At 44.9% G+C, this 21,896-nt stretch overlaps 1 protein-coding gene across 3 annotated transcripts in view; it reads right to left on the bottom strand.

Moving 5' to 3' along the window:
- Positions 1-4,941: 4,941 nt before the first annotated feature.
- Positions 4,942-21,896, bottom strand: part of LOC102451581 (hexokinase HKDC1) — a 52,568-nt gene continuing 35,613 nt past the window's right edge. For all 3 annotated transcript variants that reach the window (XM_075934937.1, XM_075934938.1, XM_075934939.1), the window contains 4 exons: positions 21,425-21,608; positions 18,415-18,570; positions 9,206-9,439; positions 4,942-5,570 (listed from right to left, as the gene is read on the bottom strand). In XM_075934937.1, coding sequence (XP_075791052.1) covers positions 5,426-5,570; positions 9,206-9,439; positions 18,415-18,570; positions 21,425-21,608 — 719 coding nt within the window. In that variant the 3' untranslated portion in view covers positions 4,942-5,425. The remainder of the gene's footprint in view (positions 5,571-9,205; positions 9,440-18,414; positions 18,571-21,424; positions 21,609-21,896) is intronic.

Genomic DNA, 21,896 nt, shown 5'->3' with positions numbered 1-21,896 from the left:
TTAATAGAAAACAAATCAACATTTGTATAAATAAAATAGGAGCTCTAAAAAGTGACTTTTAAAACCTCTAGAGTGTATCGGTCATACACCACTGGAGACCATGCCCTCTCCCCTCCCTGGAGGGGACTATAATGAATTCTCCCCTTCACAGTGACAGTGGGAGCCAGGGCCCATCTCCCTCCAGAGGGAGCTAGTGGCTTTTCTACTGACTCTCACAACTCCATTCAGATTCCTCTTTGTGGTTTCCCCAGTGCTGGTATCCCAGCACACACTGCACTTTTCACAAGAACATTCTTCACTCTGGGACATAAATATAAGCTTAAGCCCATTTGTAGAGAAGCTTAGAAGGTCCCAATACAGGAGCTGCCAGGCCTTAGCATTATTAGGTGAACATTACAATTATTTCCCTAATGGCCACAGCCATTTTAAGTGCTTTGCTCCCAAGCTGGGTGGAGACTCAGGATGTGGTAGCATTTTTGAACATTTCTATTTCCCTACCTATTTGTTTTTAAATATTCATGCCAACTTTATGGCCTGCCACTTACTAATATTTCTATACAAAACTAATACAAATCAAATATCCGTCTTCTGTCATGTAGGGCCAGGATACCATTGAGTCAGTTGACATTGTGGGATTGCTAGTGAAGTTAAAATTAGCTATGCAAAAATCATATAATTATTCCTGAATATAAACATTTGATTGAGGGTCACTAGTTTCCAGCAACCCACTTTTTAAAGAAGGGAGTACTATACGGTAGGTTTGATTTAGTACCTACTACCCTGCAAGAAAAAAAGTCACTCTAGCTATGTTGCTTGTTGCTTTGGAAAAGGTGGTTCCAAATCAAGGGTGGGCAATAATTTTTGATGGGAGAGGGGGCACCCCAAGATTTTGAAAAGTGGTCGAGGGCCACATTCTTCCATGATATTAATGGAGGAAGTGCAGGGTCTGGGATGGAGGTTGAGTGCAGAAAGGAGCTTGGGATAAGGGACTGTGGTGCAGGAGGGAGTTTGGGTGAAGGAGGCAGTTGTGACCTGGGGCACTTGACTGGGGTGCAGGGGTTTGGGTTGGGACCTAGGACAGGAAGGGGTTATGACCTGGGGCAGGGAATTGGGGTGCAGCAGTTTGGGTTATGACCTAGGGCAGGAGGGGTTGTGACCTGGGGTTTTGGGTTGGTCCTTGGGGTGCAGGGTATAGGAGGGGTTCATGAGGGGACTTATGTGGGGTAGAGGAGCCGGAGTGGGGGGGGGAGAGGACTGGGAGGAGGAAGGGGCTGGGGTGCCAGAGACAAGCTCTGGTCAGGAGACTTACCTGGGTGGCTCCTGGCCAGCAGTCCAGCAGGGTTCTCAGGCAGCTTCCCTGCCTGCCCCTGCTCCATCCCCACACATGTTGCAGGGGCCAAGTGTGTTGATGAATAAGAGCCTGAGGCGGGGAGTGGTGCTTTGTTCACTGCCTGTTCTCTGAACAGGCAGCTCCCATTGTCCAGAAATTGGCCAATGGGATTATGCTGGTGGCGGGAGCAGCATGTGAAGAACCACTCTCCCCTCCCCAGGTTCACAACTGAGAAAGAGAAATGGCTGCAATAGCTGCTTTTCTGAGCTGTGTTGAGGCGGTCACGTGGGGCAAGCAGGGAGTCTGCCTGAGGCTCCCTGCTGCATCCGCAGGCTGGCTCTGGTGGCTTGGCAGGCCAGATACAGCCCATGGAGGGTATTTTGCCTAGGCCTTTTCCAAATAGTGCCTGCTTATTTTACTCACTAAAAGTTATTTTCTGTGAAGAGACAGTATTTCATGGGAAAATCCAATCAAGAGGTATAACAAAAAGAAATGTACAATTATTGATCTACTTGTAAGAAATCAAGAAAGAATTCATATGATGCACAGGTATACTTGTCTTTGCAATATGATTGCATAAGTAGCCTGTTCTTAAATATTAAATATGCATTTACCTTCTCCAGCTGGCCAAGAAACAAAAATAATATTTTAGTGTTTTATCAAGTGAAAATCAGTTCCAATTTCATTAATGAGTTTTATTTTTTCAGCCATTCTATAATTTCAATGTCACAGTGAAAGAAGGTATTGGCCAGCTTTTAAAAATTAAAAAATATAAAGTGAATGTATCTTAAAATATTTGATTCACGCTTTCTAGGTTTAAATGTTCAGTCTTATTTCAGTTTTTACATGATTGTTAACACGAAGCCAACTATTTAACACAGTACACAACTGTTATGGACACATCCAAGCCCAGATTATGGCTACTAGTGCCTGGGGCAGGCTGCTGTCAGCACAAGCGCTGTGTCCTGCTGTGCTCCAGCACAAGGACACAAGAATATACATGAACAAAGAGTTAAGAAGATATGGAAGCAGCTGAGATTGGAAACCAGAAGGTTCCTGTTTTGCCATTTTGATCCTTTGTGCCACATATTACTTCATTTCATTTGCTAATCCATTAAATAAGTGTGATATTTTTAATTCATGCCCAGGGATAGTAACTATTTTCAAGGTGTCTATAAATCTCAGCATGTTACTGTTCACTTCCCACGGATATATATAAAACAACCCTCTCCCCCAACAACAACAACCACCACCACCAACAACCCACCCCAGGAATCCTTGTTTCATCCACTGCTGACTGACCTTTGCCCAGCTGCTGAGATTCAATTTTAAAAGTTCATGTCAGTCTGCGTCTCTGCTGCTCTTCCAATGGTACTTGAGAGTCACTTTTGGAGTGAGCAACAAAACATGCTGCTCTCCCAAGAATTAATTTAGGACGATTGGAGACAGGCAGATCAACAGCCAGGGGACTAAAAAAAATGGAAAGAGAATTCCATCTTCCATCAAATGGAAATATCCTGATTTTAGCATTTGAATGGGGAGGAGAAAATAGAATGAAAATAAGGAAGAAAAGAACCAAAGAAATTAATGTGACCATTCTAGAAAATATTTCTCGGACTCAGAGGGTGTGTCTAGATTACATCCCTCTTTTGACAGAGGGATGTAAATTAGACACTTTGAAATTGCAAACGAAGCTGGGATTTGAATTTCCCATGCTTCATTTGCATATTTGCGGAATGGCGCTCTTTCAAAAAAGCGCTATTTCAAAAGTGAAACCTCAGTCTAGACTGAAAGTCCTGTAAGGATCTTTTGAAAGACTTCATTTTCAAAAGAACCACATCTAGACTGCGGTTTCACTTTCAAAATAGCACTTTTTCAAAAGAGCACCATGACACGAATATGCAAATGAAGCATGGGAAATTCAAATCCCAGCTTCGTTTGCAATTTCAAAGTGTCTAATTTACATCCCTCTGCTGAAAGAGGGGTGTAGTCTAGACACACCCAGAGACTAAGAGAGGTGTAATGGAATTAGGGTGGTCTGTCCCTTTAAAGGCTGGACCAGATGTCCGGATTTTATAGATTCATTCCTGATATTAGGGCTTTTCTTATGTAAGAACCAATTACCCCCATCTCCATCCACACTTGCTCTCTAGCCCCCTTATAGGGAACATTCATTCCTGTCCTGAAGAGAAGCCTAACAGACAAGTGCTGGGAATGGGCCAACTCAGCTAGACAACATTTTGTAATTGGATCTGATTCCAAGCTGGAGGTTATAAATGAGGGCCCCAGGTCATGAAAGAGCTTGAGATCAAGAGACAGCTGAGAGTATATTCTCCTGTGGGCTGCAACTGATTCTTGTACAGTATATCCACTTTCTAACAGCATCCACCATATGTGGAGTGCACTGCATTACAACTACTCAGGTATCAAGACAGTAAAAATATGTAGTAATTATGGGCATTGATTAATCACAGTTAACTCTTGCAATTAACTCTAATAAAATTGCAATTTAAAAATTAATCAATGAATTGCAGTTTTAATCTCACTGTTAAACAATAGAGTACCAATTGAAATATTATTTTAATACAAATATTTGCACTGTAAAATGATAAATAACAGAATCTTTAATTTACCTCATACAAGTAATTTAATACGATCTCTTTATAATGAAGTGCAACTTACAAATGTTGACTTTTGTTACATAACTGCACTCAAAAACAAATTAATGTAAAACTGTACAGCCTACAAGTCCACTCAGTCCTACTTCTTGTTCAGCCAATCTCTAAGAGAAACAAGTTTGTTTACATTTATGGGAGATAATGCTGCCCACTTCTTATTTACAAAATCACCTGAAAGTGAGAACAGGCATTCCCATGGCACTTTTGTAATAAAAAATAAATATAAAGCAAGCATTGTACACTTTGTATTCTGTTTTGTAATTGAAGTTAATACATTTGAAAATGTGGAAAACAGTCCAAAATATTTAAACAAATATTCTGTTATTGTTTAACAGCATTTTTAATCATGCAATTAATTTTTTAATCATGTGATTAATCATAATCATAATTAATTTTAATTGCTTGGCAACCCTAGTAGTAATACATATTTCATTTAACATGATACTTCATAGGACAAAGTTAATTATTTTATTCCAATAAGTATATCTAGTTTTAAAACAAGAAAAATCAACCAGTATACCCACTAGAGATATAGGCTACGTCTAGACTGGCCACAAATTCCGGAAAAGGGATGCAAATCAGGTAAGTCAGCATAGGAAAATCCACGGGGGATTTAAATATCCCCGCGGATTTAAATAAACATGTCCACCGCTTTTTTTCCGGCTTGGGGAAAAGCCGGAAAAAAAGCGTCTAGACTGGCATGATCCTCCGGAATAAAGCCCTTTTCCGGAGGATCTCTTATTCCTACTTTCAAGTTAACTTTCAAGTAGGAATAAGAGATCCTCCGGAAAAGGGCTTTATTCCGGAGGATCACGCCAGTCTAGATACTTTTTTTCCGGCTTTTCCCCAAGCCGGAAAAAAAGCGGCGGACATGTTTATTTAAATCCGTGGGGGATATTTAAATCCCCCGCGGATTTCCCTATGCTGACTTACCTGATTTGCATCCCTTTTCTGGAATTTGTGGCCAGTCTAGACGTAGCTATACTGTATCAGGAACTCAATACCCACTGAATCAGATTTAGCTATGGCTAATAAAACCCTAAGACCCTGAAAAACTGGGCGACAAATTCACAGAATAACATTAAGTGGAACAGGAGATCTACTGAGCACTTCAAAAACTGATTTTTGGAAAAAAAATTGTGAGACCTGCTGTATGACACTAGGTATGGCGTTAGGTCATATTGTAGCAATGAGTCTATTGTAGTATCCCAGAATATAGTGTTAACTAGCAACTGGCCACAGCAACCTGCACCCGAGTTACAGTGGGTCAAAGATTTTACTTTTTCTTTATTGGCAGTAGGCTTAGTCTGGGTGCCAGCTAATAGTGGGTATTTCTTATTGGTCTCCACCCAAGTTATTTTGTGTGGTCATCGAGCAAATCTCTAATGCATGTGTACTTAAGTGTGTGTCTTTGTTTTTAATTTTCCCCAGCATTATGCAGTCTTTTCGCCACAGCAGTAATTAGAGCAGCTCCCTTTCCACTTCCATCTTCAGACAGCATGAAGGTTACATCACAGTGAGGTGCCAATTCTTTCACTGTTTCCTGCAAAATCCTAGAAAAACTAAAAGTAAAAAAAAAAAACCACTTAATTTGTGGAGTGATCATTTGTGCTTGTTTACAAATAATTTAAATCACCACCTGATTTAATTCTGTGATTCTGAAATTTGTAGTTTGCTGATGTTATGCTAAGGATTACCATACACAACCACCATAGTGTGCCCCCAGACATAAGGAATCCTGAATGTATTAATTTTGGTCACATCCTTTCTTCACTAACTCAGACTAGAAAGATTTGTTTTACCTTCAGGAAGCAAGGAGCCAAATAAACAATATAGTAAACCCTACCAATCAACATCTCCACTGGTTCTCCCACCTCCTCTCAGTATGTTCTGCCTACTATATAACAGGAAACAGAAATGAGTTCTTGCATCCTGTGAGATGGTGGAAAAAGGGATTCATTTCCTCAGAGGGAGTTCTTTTTCTAGCATGCAGCAGAATGCAACACTGGGTGCCTTTCATATTAGTAATCACTAAGGCTACGTCTACACTGGCCCCTTTTCCGGAAGGGGCATGTAAATTTCACCAGTCGTCGTAGGGAAATCCGCGGGGGATTTAAATATCCCTCGCGGCATTTAAATAAAAATGTCCGCCGCTTTTTTCCGGCTTTTAAAAAAGCCGGAAAAGAGCGTCTACACTGGCCCCGATCCTCCGGAAAAAGTGTCCTTTTCCGGAGGGTCTTATTCCTACTTCAAAGTAGGAATAAGAGCCTCCGGAAAAGGGCGCTTTTTCCGGAGGATCGGGGCCAGTGTAGACGCTCTTTTCCGGCTTTTTTAAAAGCCGGAAAAAAGCGGCGGACATTTTTATTTAAATGCCGCGGGGGATATTTAAATCCCCCGCGGATTTCCCTACGATGACTGGTGAAATTTACATGCCCCTTCCAGAAAAGGGGCCAGTGTAGACGAGCCCTAAAGGTGCCTTTCATAGGTGCCTTTCATATTAGCAAGCACTAAAGCCTTCTATGGCACTACTATCTAGCCAGCTCTCTGCCGTCGCACCCATTGTATTTTATGGGAATTTACCTTTGCCTGTTCCAAGTGGTACAATGGTGAACCCGGAGGCTTACATGCTCATTAGCCCAGTTTACAGAATAGGGTTTTTGGGGGGTTGTTTGTTTTAAAGGAGTGGAGCTTCTTAGATGATGAAGTCCCATTAAGAGCTAATACAGGAATTTGTACCACAGCTGATTCAGAAGAGAAAAGGGGGAAGAGACGCCAAACAGAAGTAGTTAAATCTAAGGAAACATTTCCATAGCCTAGGTTGGTCTGTTGGGATGTGACAACTAGAAATTCCTCCCTATACAACGTGCGAAAACTTAATGTAACATGGAAATATTTTAACAGCAAACAAAAAAAGCGACATCTGGTGGCAGTTTTCATTTTTTGGTTCACCTCTCTTTCCTACCATCATTAGCTGACTTTAAGCAGAGAAGCTGCATATTTTAGACACTGCTGAGGATGATAGACAGTCTCCCTTCTGCAGGGTGGGTCTTCTGAAGTGACTAGTTTGATAGCAAATTCTATACTTTCTGCTACCATGGTTAGGCCTCATTCACGGAACCTTAACAACTAGCGTTATCTTCCATTTCAACAAGGCCAAAGATTTGGCCAAGCCATCACCCAAAATGTTAAAGGTCCAAAATGGCAAAGTTTCATTTAGAACCATTAGAAACTTTCATTGTGGGTTTACAGCATGAAGATTTCCTTTTGACTTAGTTTTTTGTGTGTAGGGGTGGGGTGAGTGGGTTTCTCTCTCTAGCTGGAATTTTAACACACTTTAGACATCCAAAGGGCCATAAAAAGGAAGATATTATATGTGCTAAATGAACCAGAGAGCTGCACAGTCTTTGACAGATGCAACAGCTGGCTTAACACAAGAACAGAGATGACTTATTGTAAAATGAGCTGATAAATATGCCTTTATATTGCATTATTATTTAACATTTATATTGTATTCTCTCCTAAAGGCCAACCAGGCCAGTACCCATTGTATCTGCATTTATACCATATTAAAAAAGTTCAGGTAGTTTTTAAATGTGTGCAACTAGAACGAGAAATTATCATTTCTTGCTTTCTGTGGAAACTTAACGACTGGAAACTAGCCCTTCTGTTTAACTCAAGATCATTCATTAGGACCTCAGCAGAAAGTTTCCCTTTCTTCAGTCAGGTAGCTTTGAACTACAAGTTGAGCCTGTCTAGTCTGGCACCCTTAGGACTAGACCATTTCAGAATCAGGGAATTTTCTCGACGATGGGAAGTCAGTATTGTCTAACAGCATTACCAACACTTCCACTGCTTAGTGAGCTGTTAGAGGACATTTAGGGGTAAATTAGAGTTAAACAACAGCACAGAACACTGAGAACTAGGACTAGTTTCTATAAACAAACTTTATGAGACCATGAGAAACTTGGCCACAACCATGAAAAGTGGACATCCAGCTAACTAAAATCATTCTGGACGATGGATATTTCCAGGCCAGAGAGTTCAGGACTAGAGAGGTTCAACTCGTAGTATTGTACAAGAAGGCACTGCTTTGATTATTAAGTTTTGCAGATGAAACCAAGATGGGAGGGATTATAATTGCGTTGGGGGGGTAGGGTCAAAATTCAAAAAGATCTGGACAAATTGGAGAAATGGTCTGAGGTAAACAGGATGAAGTTTAATAAGGACAAATGCAAAGTACTCCACTTAGGAAGGAACAATCAGTTTCACACATTCAGAATGGGAAGTGACTGTCTAGGAAGGAGTACAGCAGAAAGGGATCTAGGGGTCATAGTGGACCACAAGTTAAACATGAGTCAACAGTGTGACACTATTACAAAAAAAGCAAACATGATTCTGGGATGCATTAACAGGAGAGATGTGAGCAAGACACAAGAAGTCATTCTTCCACTCTACTCTGCACTGATTAGGCCTCCATTGGAATATTGTGTCCAGTTCTGGGTACTACATTTCAAGAAAGATGTGGAGAAATTGGAGAAGGTCCAGAGAAGAGCACAAAAATGATTAAAGGTCTAGAAAACATGACCTATGAGGGAAGACTGAAAGAACTGGGCTTGTTTAGTTTAGAAATGAGAAGACTGAGAGGGGGCATGATAGTGATTTTCAAGTATCTAAGAGGGTGTTACAAGGAGGAGGGAGAAAAATTGTTCTCCTGGGCCTGTGATGATAGGACAAGAAGCAATAGGCTTAAATTGCAGCAATGCTTAAATTCCATCAAATTTTCTTGAGGTTTAGGTTGGACATTAGGGAAAACTTCCTAACTGTCAGGGTGGCTAAACACTGGAACAAATTGCCTAGGGAGGTTTTAGAATCTTCATCACTGGAGATATGTAGGAGCAGGTTGGATAGACATCTATCAGGGATGATCTAGATGATGCGTGGTCCTGCTATGGGGGCAGGGACTGGACTCGACCTCTCATGGTCCCTTCCAGTTCTAGTATTCTATGATTCCATGACCCTCTCTTGGAAATGTTCAACCCTTAGTCCAAATTAATAATCACTTGCAGGGATACACATTCATTTATTGACAATAACTTTTCAGTTTCTCTAATCTGAACAGACTATCGAATATACATTTGTTTGTTTTCTTACTGGACTTTTCAATCAACACTGAAGCAAGGTAGGAACAAATACTCACTGTGGGTGTAGTTTGTATAAAGTCCCATCTACTCCAACAGTGATTTTCAAGTGCTCGAGATTTCTGTTTTCTCTCTTCTTCTCTACGATAGCAGCCAGTCCTGCTCCACATAGCTGGGCTGCTCTCTTTGAAACAGCACCACACACCTCCTTTACAATAATACTGTCATCACAAGTGCTGTCCAGTCCAAGCTGCTGCAGAATTCTTCTCGCCTGAAGAAGGGCCAGCCGGTCACTGTGTTCATACCAACACAACAGCAATTTTGGTTAGGGGACATTCTGCATACTTTTGGATTTTTATAGTCTTACAGATGAAACTGAGTGGCCAGAGATTAGCTCTGGTGAAAACCCTAAACATCCTTAATTTGGGATGTGGTTTTGATTGGTATCCAAATCCAAATTTTGTATCTGGAGCCCTTCTCTAATTGTTGTGTATACCACTTAAGAAGAGTGAGGTAGTTTTGCAAAGGTACAAATAGCCGTTGGGTACCTCTCATTAGGCACCTCCCTGCCATTTCTGCCTTTGCAAAAACTCCCACCAGTGAGTTGCAAATCAGCCCCCTCCCATTTTTTTTAGCATCTTTTCCTTAACGATAAAAAATTGACTTAAAAAATGAGGTGGGGAGGGTTGCATACAGTTCTGAAGATCATGGACAAGCACCCACACAACATGCATATACACACACAGTCAGAACACGTCTTTTTTAAATCTGCTGTTGAATATTTTTTTGTAAAGGTAGTAACATTTGAGTGCCTCAGCGAACACTGTGATGGAGAGAAAGGCTGAGCATGGTGGTAGGGGACCCGGTTCAGTAAGAACGAGAATAATCACTCTTAACAATTACAGAATAATTATGCCCCTCATGCTCCACCCCATTCCTATTTCTAACAGGCTTCCAGGAAGGGGAATACTCCATGTTTTTGTGAGGGAATCACAGAATCATAGGACTGGAAGGGACCTTCAAAGGTCATCTAATCCAGTCCCCTGCACTCATGGCAGATCTAAGTATTATATAGAGCAGGGGTGAGGAATCTTTTTTGGATTGGGGGCCACTGACCCACAGAAAAATCAGTCAGGGACTGAACACAAGTGAAAAGCAAAACAAACAAACAAAAAGCAAAACCCAAACCCTCACTGACATAGACCCCGACTGATAAGGAAAAAGACACTTTCCACATTCCCCTCGCACACCGGAGCCTAGGCTAGTAGATTTTAGGTGCTCCAGCCCCGCAGTGGGGCAGCATGGATGCCAGTGCAGGCTCCCCAATGCTGGGGGTAAGCTGAGCCCGAGGAGCCAGATCCAAGCAATCGGGGGGCCTCATCCAGTCCCTGGACCTGATGTTCCCCACCCTGATCTAGACCATTCCTAATAGGTGTTGTCTAACACAGGAGTGGGCAAGAATCATAGAACACTAGGACTGGAAGGGACCTCGAGAGGTCATCGAGTCCAGTCCCCTGCCCTCGTGGCAGGACCAAGTACTGTCTAGACCATCCCTGATACACATTTATCTAATCTACTCTTAAATATCTCCAGAGATGGGGATTCCACAACCTCCCTGGGCAATTTATTCCAGTGTTTCACCACCCTGATGGTTAGGAACTTTTTCCTAATGTCCAACTTAAGATAGCATCTATAGACCAGATCCGGCCCACCAAGCCATTTGATCTGGCCTGCAACCGCCTTGCCACTCCTCCACCCCAGGGCAATCGAGGCCTGGGAGCAGGGGGGAGCGCACGAAGTTTCCTCCCTCAGACAGAGGCATGCAGCACCTGGAGGGAACTGCCAGCTGTTCAAAACTGCCAGCAGTTCCCTTCAGGTGCTCCATGGTCCTGGCAGGGCAGGGGAGAGACTTTGCATGCTTCCCTCACCCCCAAGCCAATCAGGCCAATCTTGCCCCCCCCCCCCCCTGCTAGGGGTGTAGGGCTTGAGGGAACCACCATCTGTTTTGAACAGCTGATGGTTCCCTGTGGGTGGGGGAGTGCACAAAGCCTCCTCCCTCCGCTAGCGGCATGTAGCACCTAGAGGGAACCTCCAGCTGTTCAAAATGGTTCTCTCTAGGCACCGCGCACCACTGGGAGGGTGGGGAGCAGGGGATAGAGACTTCCACACCCCCGAACCTTGGGCCAATCAGGGTCTGGGGGTGAGGGATCATGTGAAGTCTCCTTTCCCCACCAGGTATGGGTCATACCTAGTAGGAACAGCCTCCTTCTGCCCAAGGCCCAACCCCTTTGGGGGCAGCCCACAACCACTTCCAAAATTCATGAAGTGGCCCCCCTGAAAAACATAATTGCCCATCTCTGATCTAAGCTGCACTTAAATATTTCCAATAACAGAGATTCCACGACCTCCCTAGGCAATTTATTCTAGTGCTTAACAACCCTGACAGTTAGGAAGTTTTCCTAATGTCCAACCTAAACCTCCCTTGCTACAATTTAAACCCATTGCTTCTTATCCTGTACTCAGGGGTTAAGAACAATTTACCTCAATCTTCCTTCTAATAATCTTCTATGTGCTTGAAAACTGTCATGTCCCCTCAATCAAAACAACCCCATTTATTTAATCTTCCCTCATAGGTCATGTTTTCTAGACCTTTAATCATTTTTGTTGCTCTTCCATGGCCCTTCTCCAATTTCTCCACATCCTTCCTGATATGTGGAGCCCAAACTGCACACAATACTCCAGCTCAGGCTTTATCAGCATGGAGCAGAAGAATTGCTGTCTTGCTTACAGCAGTCCTGCTAATACATCCCAGAATTATGCTTTTTTTTTGTTTGTTTGTTTGTTTGTTTGTTTGTTTGTAAGGGGGTTTGTTGTGTCACTGTTGACTCATATTCAGCTTTTGGTTTACTATGACCTCTAGCTTCTTTTCCTAGACCAGGGTGGGCAATAATTTTTGAAGGGGGGACAACTTCACAAATTTCAGAAGTGTCCGTGGGCTGACCTGGAAGGGGCAGGGCCTTGGGTGGATGGGGCAGTCCATGTGCTGTAAAAGGATGCCAAAATGTTTTTTACACAACAAAGTATAATATAGTTAATATAATAATTAACTGCATACAACATTATCCAAAGATTATCATAGAAGGCAACACTTGTAAAATTTGTAATAACAACACTAACACTAAACTTTTAGTTACATCAGTGGTGGGTAGCATCCGACCCACAGAGCAGACACGGTTCACCAGTGCTCTATTTACAAGCACTGGTACAGCTGCTTGAAACGCCCATTCACCATGGAGCACCATCTCTAGCCAATGGGCACTGCTTGAATTGGGACACCACCTCCTACAGCTCATATGAGCTAGGAATGGTGATCCACAGCCAACAGGAGCTTTAAACGGCCATATCTGCAGAGGCACAGGTTATTAAGCATTGGCAGAAGCCACATCCAACGTATTGCCCACCTGGGTTTAATGCAATTTATGTGCATTAAATTTAAGTGTAAAAGAAAAAATGCAACTCAGTGTGAAGAAAGACTATGTTGGGCATTAACAAGGAACATGAAGTCAGGTGTCATTTCAGATGTTGCAATGCAGAGCACTACTGCAAGGTGGTCATCAGGGATAGAAAATCTGTTGTTAGATTTATTGAATTTAATTACAGAAAATGTCTGTTCGCAGATGTAAGTTGATCCAAATACAAGCATCTTTTGGGCATGAGCCTTGATCTTTGGAAAGCTTTGTTCATTGAGAGATGCATAAAATTCCAGAAGTGCTGTTGATTTTAATTGTTCTGCAAGCAAGGCATCACTCTGCAAGTCAAAAAGCTCAATTTGGAGGTCACTTGGAGCATTGGCCACCACATATGTGAGAGGAGAGGAGAGCAAAGCCATGCCCCCCACTTCTAACCTATTGCCTGGCAGCTGAATAGAAGCAATTGAAAGGGTTCACACCACCGGGCAGAGCCCAGGCAATGGGCCAGTGGGACCGAGAGCTGTGAGCCATTTCAATTGCTTCTGTTTAAAGGTCTTGCACCTGCTGGGTGATCGCCAGGCAATGCAACCACCCCTCAGGCAAGCCCTTTAAATAGAAGCAGTTGAAAGGGCTCGCATCTCTGTCTTCCTAACGACTCATTAGAGGCTGGGGGAGCTGTGAGCCCTTTTAAGTGCTTTTATTTAAAGGGCTGGTGCCTTCTCTGTGCCTGTCAGGCAACCTGTTGCCTAGCAGCCGGGGAACACAAGAGCCCTTTAAATAGAAACAGCTGAAATGTCTCACAGCTCCCCGGCTTCTAGTGCGTTGTGGGAGAGGCAGGATCCCTTTGAGCTGTTTCTATTTAAAGGGCTCTCTTGTTCCCCTGGACTGCTAGGCAACATGTTGCCTAGCAACCCTAGAGCAGGCACCTGCCCCTTAAATAGAAAAAGCTAAGAGGGCTGGCAGCTCCCTGCACCTCTAGCACATTGCTACGGAGCCAGACACCAGCCCTTACAGCTGATTCTATTTAAAGGGCTGGTGCCCTCCCTGCAGCTCTAGGCAAGGTGCGGAGAAGACACGAGCCCTTTAAATAGAAGCGGTTTGAAGGGCTCACACCCATCTCCTTCTTCGAGGCAATGAGCTGGGGGGTGGGGCCCGAAACTGCCTGGCGGGCCAGATCAAAGCCTTAGGTGGGCCAGATCCAGCCTGCTTTGAGAGGCTTTGGCCCACCCCATCCTAGACAGTCATTTCCCATTTTGTATGTTGTGGTAGATTCAGGGCATCTGGCTACAATAGTTTGGCGGAGGGCACATGGGCGGCGAGTTATATGGGCTCGTCGTGCCCTGGCTCCACCAATATCCAAAGCCGGGGCCCTGCTCCAGCAATATTTGGAGCTGGGTCTCTCCCCTGGCCCTGCCTGGAGCGGGCCCCGGTCCCCACCTGCCAATGCATCCTCCCCCCGTCCCCCGTCCCCCACGGATGCCACGGCAAGTGGCCACGGCGGGGTGGCCCCACTCCTGCGCCCTTGTGGCGCATGCGCACACTGAGCACCAGACAGGGGTGATGGGATGCGGAGGCCTCGCCCCTGTGCGGACGCCTCAGGCAAGGGGGAGGGTGTCTACCCAAGGCCTGGGTGGTGAGCTCAGGGAAGCGCCCACCCTTCTGCAGAAGCCGGGACCCAGCAGGCAGCCCCATGGGGTGGATGCCCAGACTCCGCAGCCCCAGAAGGAATGGGCAGCAGACACCAGAGCGGCCTATACCCCCTCGACGGACAGCAGGGTGGCAGGGCCTGATTGCAGACTCCAGCCCTGCAAACTGGAAGGCAGACGGTAGGGGAGGGGGAAAAATAGGGAGAAGGAGTGGGAGAGGAAGGGGCTTGTTCTGAGGGGAAGGGGGCAGGTCAGGAGAAGGAAGGGACAGGCACTAAGGGACAGCGTGGAGGAGAGACAAATGCCGGGGGGGGGAAGGTGGGGAGACAATGAGGAAAAGGGCAGGAGGGGACTTGTCAGTGGGAGCAGGGACAGGGTGATGCTGGGAGAGGAGAGGAGAGGAGAGGAGAGAGGAAGGGCATTGGGGGCTAGAGGAGGGAGGGGGAGGTACTGGGAGAAGGCTTGAAAGAAGAAGTGAGCATGAGGAAGGCTGGGATGGAGCAAATCATGTGTGAGGGCACAGAGCGCATGAGGGGATCGGGGGCAGAGGGTGGTGAGGGGGTGGGCATCAGGGAAAAAGGGGGCAGGGGCAGTGAGGGAAGGGGGAGGCACCAGGAGGGTGCAGGGGTAAGGGAAGGTGCAGGTGCCAGGGGATTCTGGGGGTGAAGCAGAAGGGCAGATACCTGCAGAGGAAGGACCAGCACCAGAGGAGAGAGGCAGGGCAGGTGTGTAGAGGGAGGTGTTAGGAGAGGGGATGAGGAGGAGTAGCTCACATGAGCAGAGTGGGGCTATTGGAGGAGTGGGCACAGGGGGCAAAGAAGGGCTGGTGGAGGGGGGCAGATTGCAGGAGGGCTGAAGGCAGTGAGAAGGGCAGGAGTCAGGACAGCAGAGGAAGGTGAGGAGTTGGGGGGCAGCAGGCATCAGGGGAGCTGATGGAACGAGGAGGAGACATAGCAGAGAGAAAAGGTAAAGGTTTAAAAATATTTTTTAATAACTTGGGAGCCACAGTGGTACATCCAATCAAGCCACATGAACTCAGTACTGGTGCACAACACAAAATTCATTCTGCTTATGGGAGGAAACGCTTAGGGTATGTCTACACTGGCAGTTTCTTGCGCAAGAACATCTAGCGCAAGGGTTCTTGTGCAAGAAGTTTTGCGCAAGAAGACGTCCACACTGCCATGTGTGAGCTGTGCTTTTGCACAAGAGCATCCATGGCAGTGTGGACGCTCTCTTGCCCAAGAAAGCTCCGATGGCCATTTTAGCCATAGGGTTTTCTTGCGCAAGAAATCCCTGCCGAGCATCCACACTGCCCTCTTGCACAAGAGAGCTTACACCTGTTAGAAAAGAGCATAGCTCTTGCGCAAGACGCCCTCTCTTACCATGCCATCCTGTAACTTTCCTTGCGCAAGAGCAGGTGGGCAGTGTGGATGCTCTGTGGGTTCTTGCACAAGACCGGCTGTACTTGCGCAAGAAGCCACGAGTGTAGACATAGCCTTAGAGGGAACACTTCCCCCAGCCTCTCTGCCCCTGAGTTAATGTCACACACATTGGGTTAATGCAACTGCAGGATAGTTGCATGACGGGGGTTTGGTAGAGGCCAAACTAATCCCTGTTGGTAGGAGGATAGTGAGGAAAGCCCTTCGAGAGGGGTGACATGACACCTTTTACTTCTGGTCATGTGTCCATCTTGCCCTGAGTGTGTTACCTCCAGAGGCCTGGCTAACAGGAGCCAGGGGGCGTGGCTAATGGGGCACCACCAAAAATTATACAAACCTGTGGCCCATGGGAGGGCAGACATATCGGGAGCTGGGTGAATGTTTTTCTGTTCTCTAAATAAACTGTCAGAGACTGCTGCCACCAAATCAAGGCAGGCAGGCACGTGAGACTAAATTAAGAGTTTGCCTGAAGCAGCAGGCTAATCAGGCACCTGCAGCCTATTAAAATCTGCTGGGTTACTTTAAAAGGTGTCCTCTCAGGTAAGAGAGAGAGAAGGAGAAAAGTGAAGGACTGAGAGAAGGAAGTGTGTTGCTGAGAACTGAGAAAGAAAAGAATGATTGTGCTGAAGCAAGCAAGATTCACTCTGGTACAAAGGAAGGAGGTGCTAGGGGAGTGTTTGGGGAGTGGCCCAGGGAAAAGGTTATTGTAATTGGGACTAGAGGAAAAACCCTGACAGTTGTCACTACTTAGGGTCCCTGGACCTGGTGTAGTGGGTAGGCCCAAGTTCCCCACAACCCTGCCCACTCAGCTAAAAGGTCTGCTCCTGGATAGAGAGGCCAGAATTATGGAGGGGTTTCACCCTAATTCTTTAACTTTGCCATTGATGAGAATGGCTCAGTAAACTGTAACCCTGGCTTCTAGGAAAGGTAAGAGACAGGGTGGAAGGTCACAGCAAGCCTCTGGGACACAAAATAACTGCCTTGGAGCACAGGGCCTATAAGGCATGACAGGAGCATTGCCACAATGGGTACGTCTAGACTACAGGCTTTTGTCGACAGAAGTTTTGTCAACAGACACTGTCGACAAAGCTTCTGTCAACAAAGAGCGTCTAGACTACATCCAGTTCTGTCGACAAAGCAAACCGCTTTGTTGACATGACAGTGTAGATGCAATAACGCCTTCTGTTGACAGAACTCTGTCAATAAAAGGCGTTATTCCTCACAGAATGAGGTTTACCGCTGTAGACAAAACTGCTGAGTTCTGTCGACGTTATGTCAACAGAACTCAGCGGCAGTGCAGACACAGGCATAGTTTTGTCAACAAAAGTCTACTTTTGTCGACAAAACCCTGTAATCTAAACACACCCAATGTGTGCAACAGATTGTTCCTTCTCAAGTGGAATATTTTGCATTTGTCCTTACTAAATTTCATCCTGTTTACTTCAAACCATTTCTCCTGTTTGTCCAAATCATTTTGAATTATGATCCCATCCTCCAAAGTACTTGGAATTCTTCCCAGGTTGGTATAAGCCGCACATTTTATAAGTGCTATTATCTGAAGCTATGTCTACACTATGGGCTTCTTGTGCAAGAAGCTTTTTAAACTTCTTGCACAAGAGAGCATCCATACTGCATGGACGTTCTCTCAAAAGAAAGCACTGATAGCTATACACAGAATGGCCATCAAGGCACCTGTGCTTTTTCCTCTTTCCTGTTTTTGCACAAAACCCCCTGTTGCCCAGCCACACACACCTTTTTGTGCAAGAACTCCTGCAGTAAAAGGAGTTATTTCTCAAAAAAGGAGGAATACCTACCCCGGAAAAACCCCTCTGTTCTTTCATTTTACTTGCACAAAAATGCACTTGAGGTGTGGACGCTCCACGAGTTTTTGTGCAAAAATGGTTGTTTTTGCACAAAAACTCTGTAATGTAGACCTAGCCTTAATCATTCATGAAGATACTGAACAGAACCAGTCCCACAACTGATTCCTGTGGGACACCAGTCAACATGCCCTTCCAGCTTGATTATGAACCACTGATAACTACTTTCCAGGAACGGTTTTCCAATCAGTTGTTCACCTACCTTATAGTAGCTCTATCTAAGTTTGTAATTCCCTAGTTTGTTTATGAGAATGTCAAAAGCCTTACTAAAGTCAAGCTATATCACATCTACCACTTCCACACTACCATAAGACTTGTAACCCTGTCAAAAAATCGTATCGGGTATTTGTACTGGACAAATCCATCTAGATGTTTATTCGCTCCATTATCTTTCCATGTACTGAAGTTAAGCTAACTGGTCTGCACTTCCCTGGGTTGGCCTTATTTCCCTTAAAAAAATAAATCAGCACTATGCTTGCCCTTGATAAATGAATTTTGCCCTTGAATATTGGCTAGTGGTTGATTGGGACCAGGACTCTTGTGAGATGATGAGTCTCCATCAATGAGCATATGGCGGGAGTGAGGCTAAGAGGATTGGCATTTGGGACAGGGCTCCAAGCTGGGGCAGAGGGTTGAGATATAGTGGCATGAGGACTCTCCTGGGGATGCTGCCTCTCTGGCACTGGGTTGGGATGAGGAGCTGGGGTGCAGGCTGCCCCAGGCCTATGTCAGGGAGAGAGGACTCCCCTCAACTCTCTCCCCACAGCAGATCTAGTGGTGGGAGAGAGGAGGCAATGAAAGACGACAGAGACAACCTCTCTGCAATGAATTACCTTTCAATCTGAGACAGGAATTTTGTTTCAAAGATGCCTCTTGTCCTGAGCGATTCTGAAATTTGGCCTCTGAACAGAAGTCCGTGTTTGGTTAAGTCGATCAAAATTTGCCTCACTATTTCACCCAAATACATTCCACTGGTCATTTTTTCATACCTATTGTCCAAAACATACATAAATAATTATAAATAATTAAAAGATGGCAAATTAATTCATTCTGTTTAATAACATTGGTAGTACACAGTATAACCAGCCTCTAAAACCATTAAAAACTCAGGTATTCCATTACCTGTACTCACTGGTGCTAGACTGTAAAAAACACATTATCTGTTACAATCACCCAACTGCAAACACTAGTTACAATATTTCATGTTCTTTAGAAGATAAAGAATTTAGAAAGAAAACACACTATTGCTTCCACCAATGTCCTACAGTACCTGCCCTGATCTCTGCGGCCCTATATATGTGCCCCTCCCCTTTCAAAGCCCTGAGGAAGTATCAGACAGCTGAGTGTTGCTCCATTTAGGGAACAAGGAAAGAACAAATCATTGGAGTGCTTCTGTTCTGCTTTGCACTAGGAACACAGTGGCAGGCAGACTCCTGCTAGCTAGAGGGTGGTAGAGGGGGACAGAGAATTGTGCTCCTTTGATATTCTCCAGCACAAAGAGCTCACAGAGCATAGGCATCCAGTGGCCAAGGTGGGGGAAGGCTTTGCCTTCCCAAACTGCCAGGCATGGCCACGCCCACACTCCACCCTCAGAAAGCCTGCTGGAGGCATTCTAGAGGCAGAGTGTTGCTGCCCCCAGCATCAGCCCTCCTCATGGTCCTGGCTGGGGAGGCTGGAACTGTGTGGCCTCCTCCCTCCAATGGTGCTCCAGGAGCCGCGCTGCATGGCCTCCTCCCTTCCCCCATGCTCCAGGGAAGCAGAGGAGATGAGCCATGTGCATACACTCCCTCACCTCTTTTCCCCTCCCCGATACTCCAGGGAGGCTGGGGCATGCTCAGCATGCTGCCCTACCTCTCTTCCCCTCCTCAGTGCTCCAGGGAGGCTCAGGTGCACTCAGTGCACTGCCCCACCTCCTCTCATCCTGGGGGGACATGCTCAGTGCACTGGCCCACCTCTTTCCAGGGGGGCACATTCAGTGCACTGCCCCGCCTCTTCCCCTCCCCCAGGGTGTGGCCTCAACACAGAGAGTGGGGCTGTAGGTGGGGCTTGGACCATGCCTCCCCAGCCTCAGTTGCACCAACTGCCCATGTCACAGAGCTACTCATGATGCCATTGCCAGCAGCTGAGGAGGCTCTGGGAGAACTAGGTGGGAATCCCAAGATGTGCAGGGACCAGTTCTGGCTTCCCACAACACTGCACTGTGACATGCATAACCAGAGTGCATTGCTCAGTCTGTCAATGATAGTGATAGAAATGTAGCCGTGTTAGTCTGGGGTAGTTGAAGCAAAATGCAGGACAATGTAGCACTTTAAAGACTAACAAGATGGTTTATTAGATGATGAGCTTTCGTGGGCCAGACCCACTTCCTCAGATCAAATAGTGGAAGAAAGTAGTCACAACCATATATACCAAAGGATACAATTAAAAAAATGAACAAATATGAAAAGGACAAATCACATTGCAGAACAGAAGGGGGATGCGGGGGGGTGGGAAGGGGGAGGAAGGAACGTAAGTGTCTGTGAATTGCTGATATTAAAGGTAGGGAGAGTGGGATGTTTGTGAGTTAATGGTATTACAGGTGATAATTGGGGAAACTGTCTTGGTAATGGGTGAGAAAGTTCAAAGTCTTGTTAAGTCCTTGTTGGCAAGTGCCGAATTTTAACATGAATGACAGTTCAGAGGATTCCCTTTCAAGTGCAGATGTAAAAGGTCTTTGTAGCAGAATGCAGGTGGCTAAGTCATTTAGAGAGTGTCCTTTCTGGTTAAAGTGGCAAGAAACTTTTCTCTTTGTGATCTTGTCTGATATCTGTTTTGTGGGCATTAATCCTTTGGCGAAGTGTCTGAGATGTTTGTCCAATGTACATAGCAGACGGACACTTTCGGCACATGATAGCATAGATTATATTTCTGGATGCGCAGGAATATGTGTTCTTGATCTTATAACTCACTTGGTTAGGTCCAATAATGGCATCAGCAGAATGAATATGTGGACAAAGCTGGCAACGGGGTTTGTTGCAAGGGAAGGTACCAGGGTTGGTATTAGTGTGGTATGTCAATGATGGTCCCCCAGTGTGAACATGAACTGTCCACAGAGGGAGGAAGTGTGAACACAAGCTGGTGATTTCTGTTTTGTCAACTTTTGCAGATCAATGTTAGTTTCATCAAAAAGCTTTGTCATGTAGTCATATATTTAAACTTTGTTTACACATTATCAGTTGAGCAACAAAGCTTTTGTCATTCACAGGTGCTTAACACACACACAGCCTCCCTCCCCCAGCAACAAAAGCTTTGCCACAGCAAGTGCTAATGCAAACAGTGCTTTATTGATACACATCACCCATGGGGGGATGGACTTTTTTGTCAGCAAAGGTGCCATTTACACTGCCTGATTTTCAGCGACACAGCTGTGTCGCTAAAAGATTGTAGTGTAGATGCTTAGATCCAGATCAGTTCTGGCTTTGAAAAACCAAATTCAGCCTCCTCAACTCATTTTTTGCAGGATTTATTTTCAAGTTTATTTTTAATACAAACCTTTTGCAACTAATCTTATGAGAAAAGTAATTGCAGTTGTTAGAGTCAAGCCAAGTGGAACAGTAAAGTGAAAGGCGGACACAGTTATGTGTATGTTTTGCACATACCTGCCCTGGCAATGTTGATGTGAGGACTGAGTCATAATTTAGTCAAATACAAAGAACACACACATTCTGCATGATTTATAGTTTGGCAAATAAATTAGGACAGCAAAATCCCCTTGTAAGTCCCTTGTTAAAAAAAAACAGTTCAGGCTCAGTGGATGTTGCAGTAACCTATTCATCATTTAAGAGCAATAAAAATCAGCTTTACCTCTGTTTCCCAGGATTCAATGAACCTTCATCCACTTCTTTATCATATTTTGTTCTGATACTATCAATGCATCCATTGTCACCAAATCCTCCCCATTCTGTGTTAATGCACATTTTCCCTTCAGTCCCTTCCACAGTTTCAATATTCTTCATCTCTTCCATGTAGCACACGTTGCTACCTGTTCCTGGAAGAAATCAACAGGGCTTCAGTCACATTTAGTGAAAGAGCAGCTGAAATGCATAGCAGGAAATCATAATGGCTACACAGTGAAATATTTAAATGTCACTTCTTCTAAACCAGATGTGAGTTATAAAGATATCCCAAGACCTTCATAGAAATCACTGTCAAGAAGTGGCCTCTCTAATTGTGATTTCTAAATAACTGAAATATGAGCATTCAAAACTGATGTGGGTTTCCACAGAATATGCCACAGAAATCAAGAGTACTGAAGAGTCTCTATTATAGCAATGTC

The sequence above is a fragment of the Pelodiscus sinensis genome, chromosome 8 (assembly GCF_049634645.1).
Source record: "Pelodiscus sinensis isolate JC-2024 chromosome 8, ASM4963464v1, whole genome shotgun sequence".
Taxonomy (NCBI): Eukaryota; Metazoa; Chordata; order Testudines; family Trionychidae; genus Pelodiscus; species Pelodiscus sinensis.
Note: the sequence above shows the minus strand (reverse complement) of the source record. Positions and strands in the feature narration are given on the sequence as shown.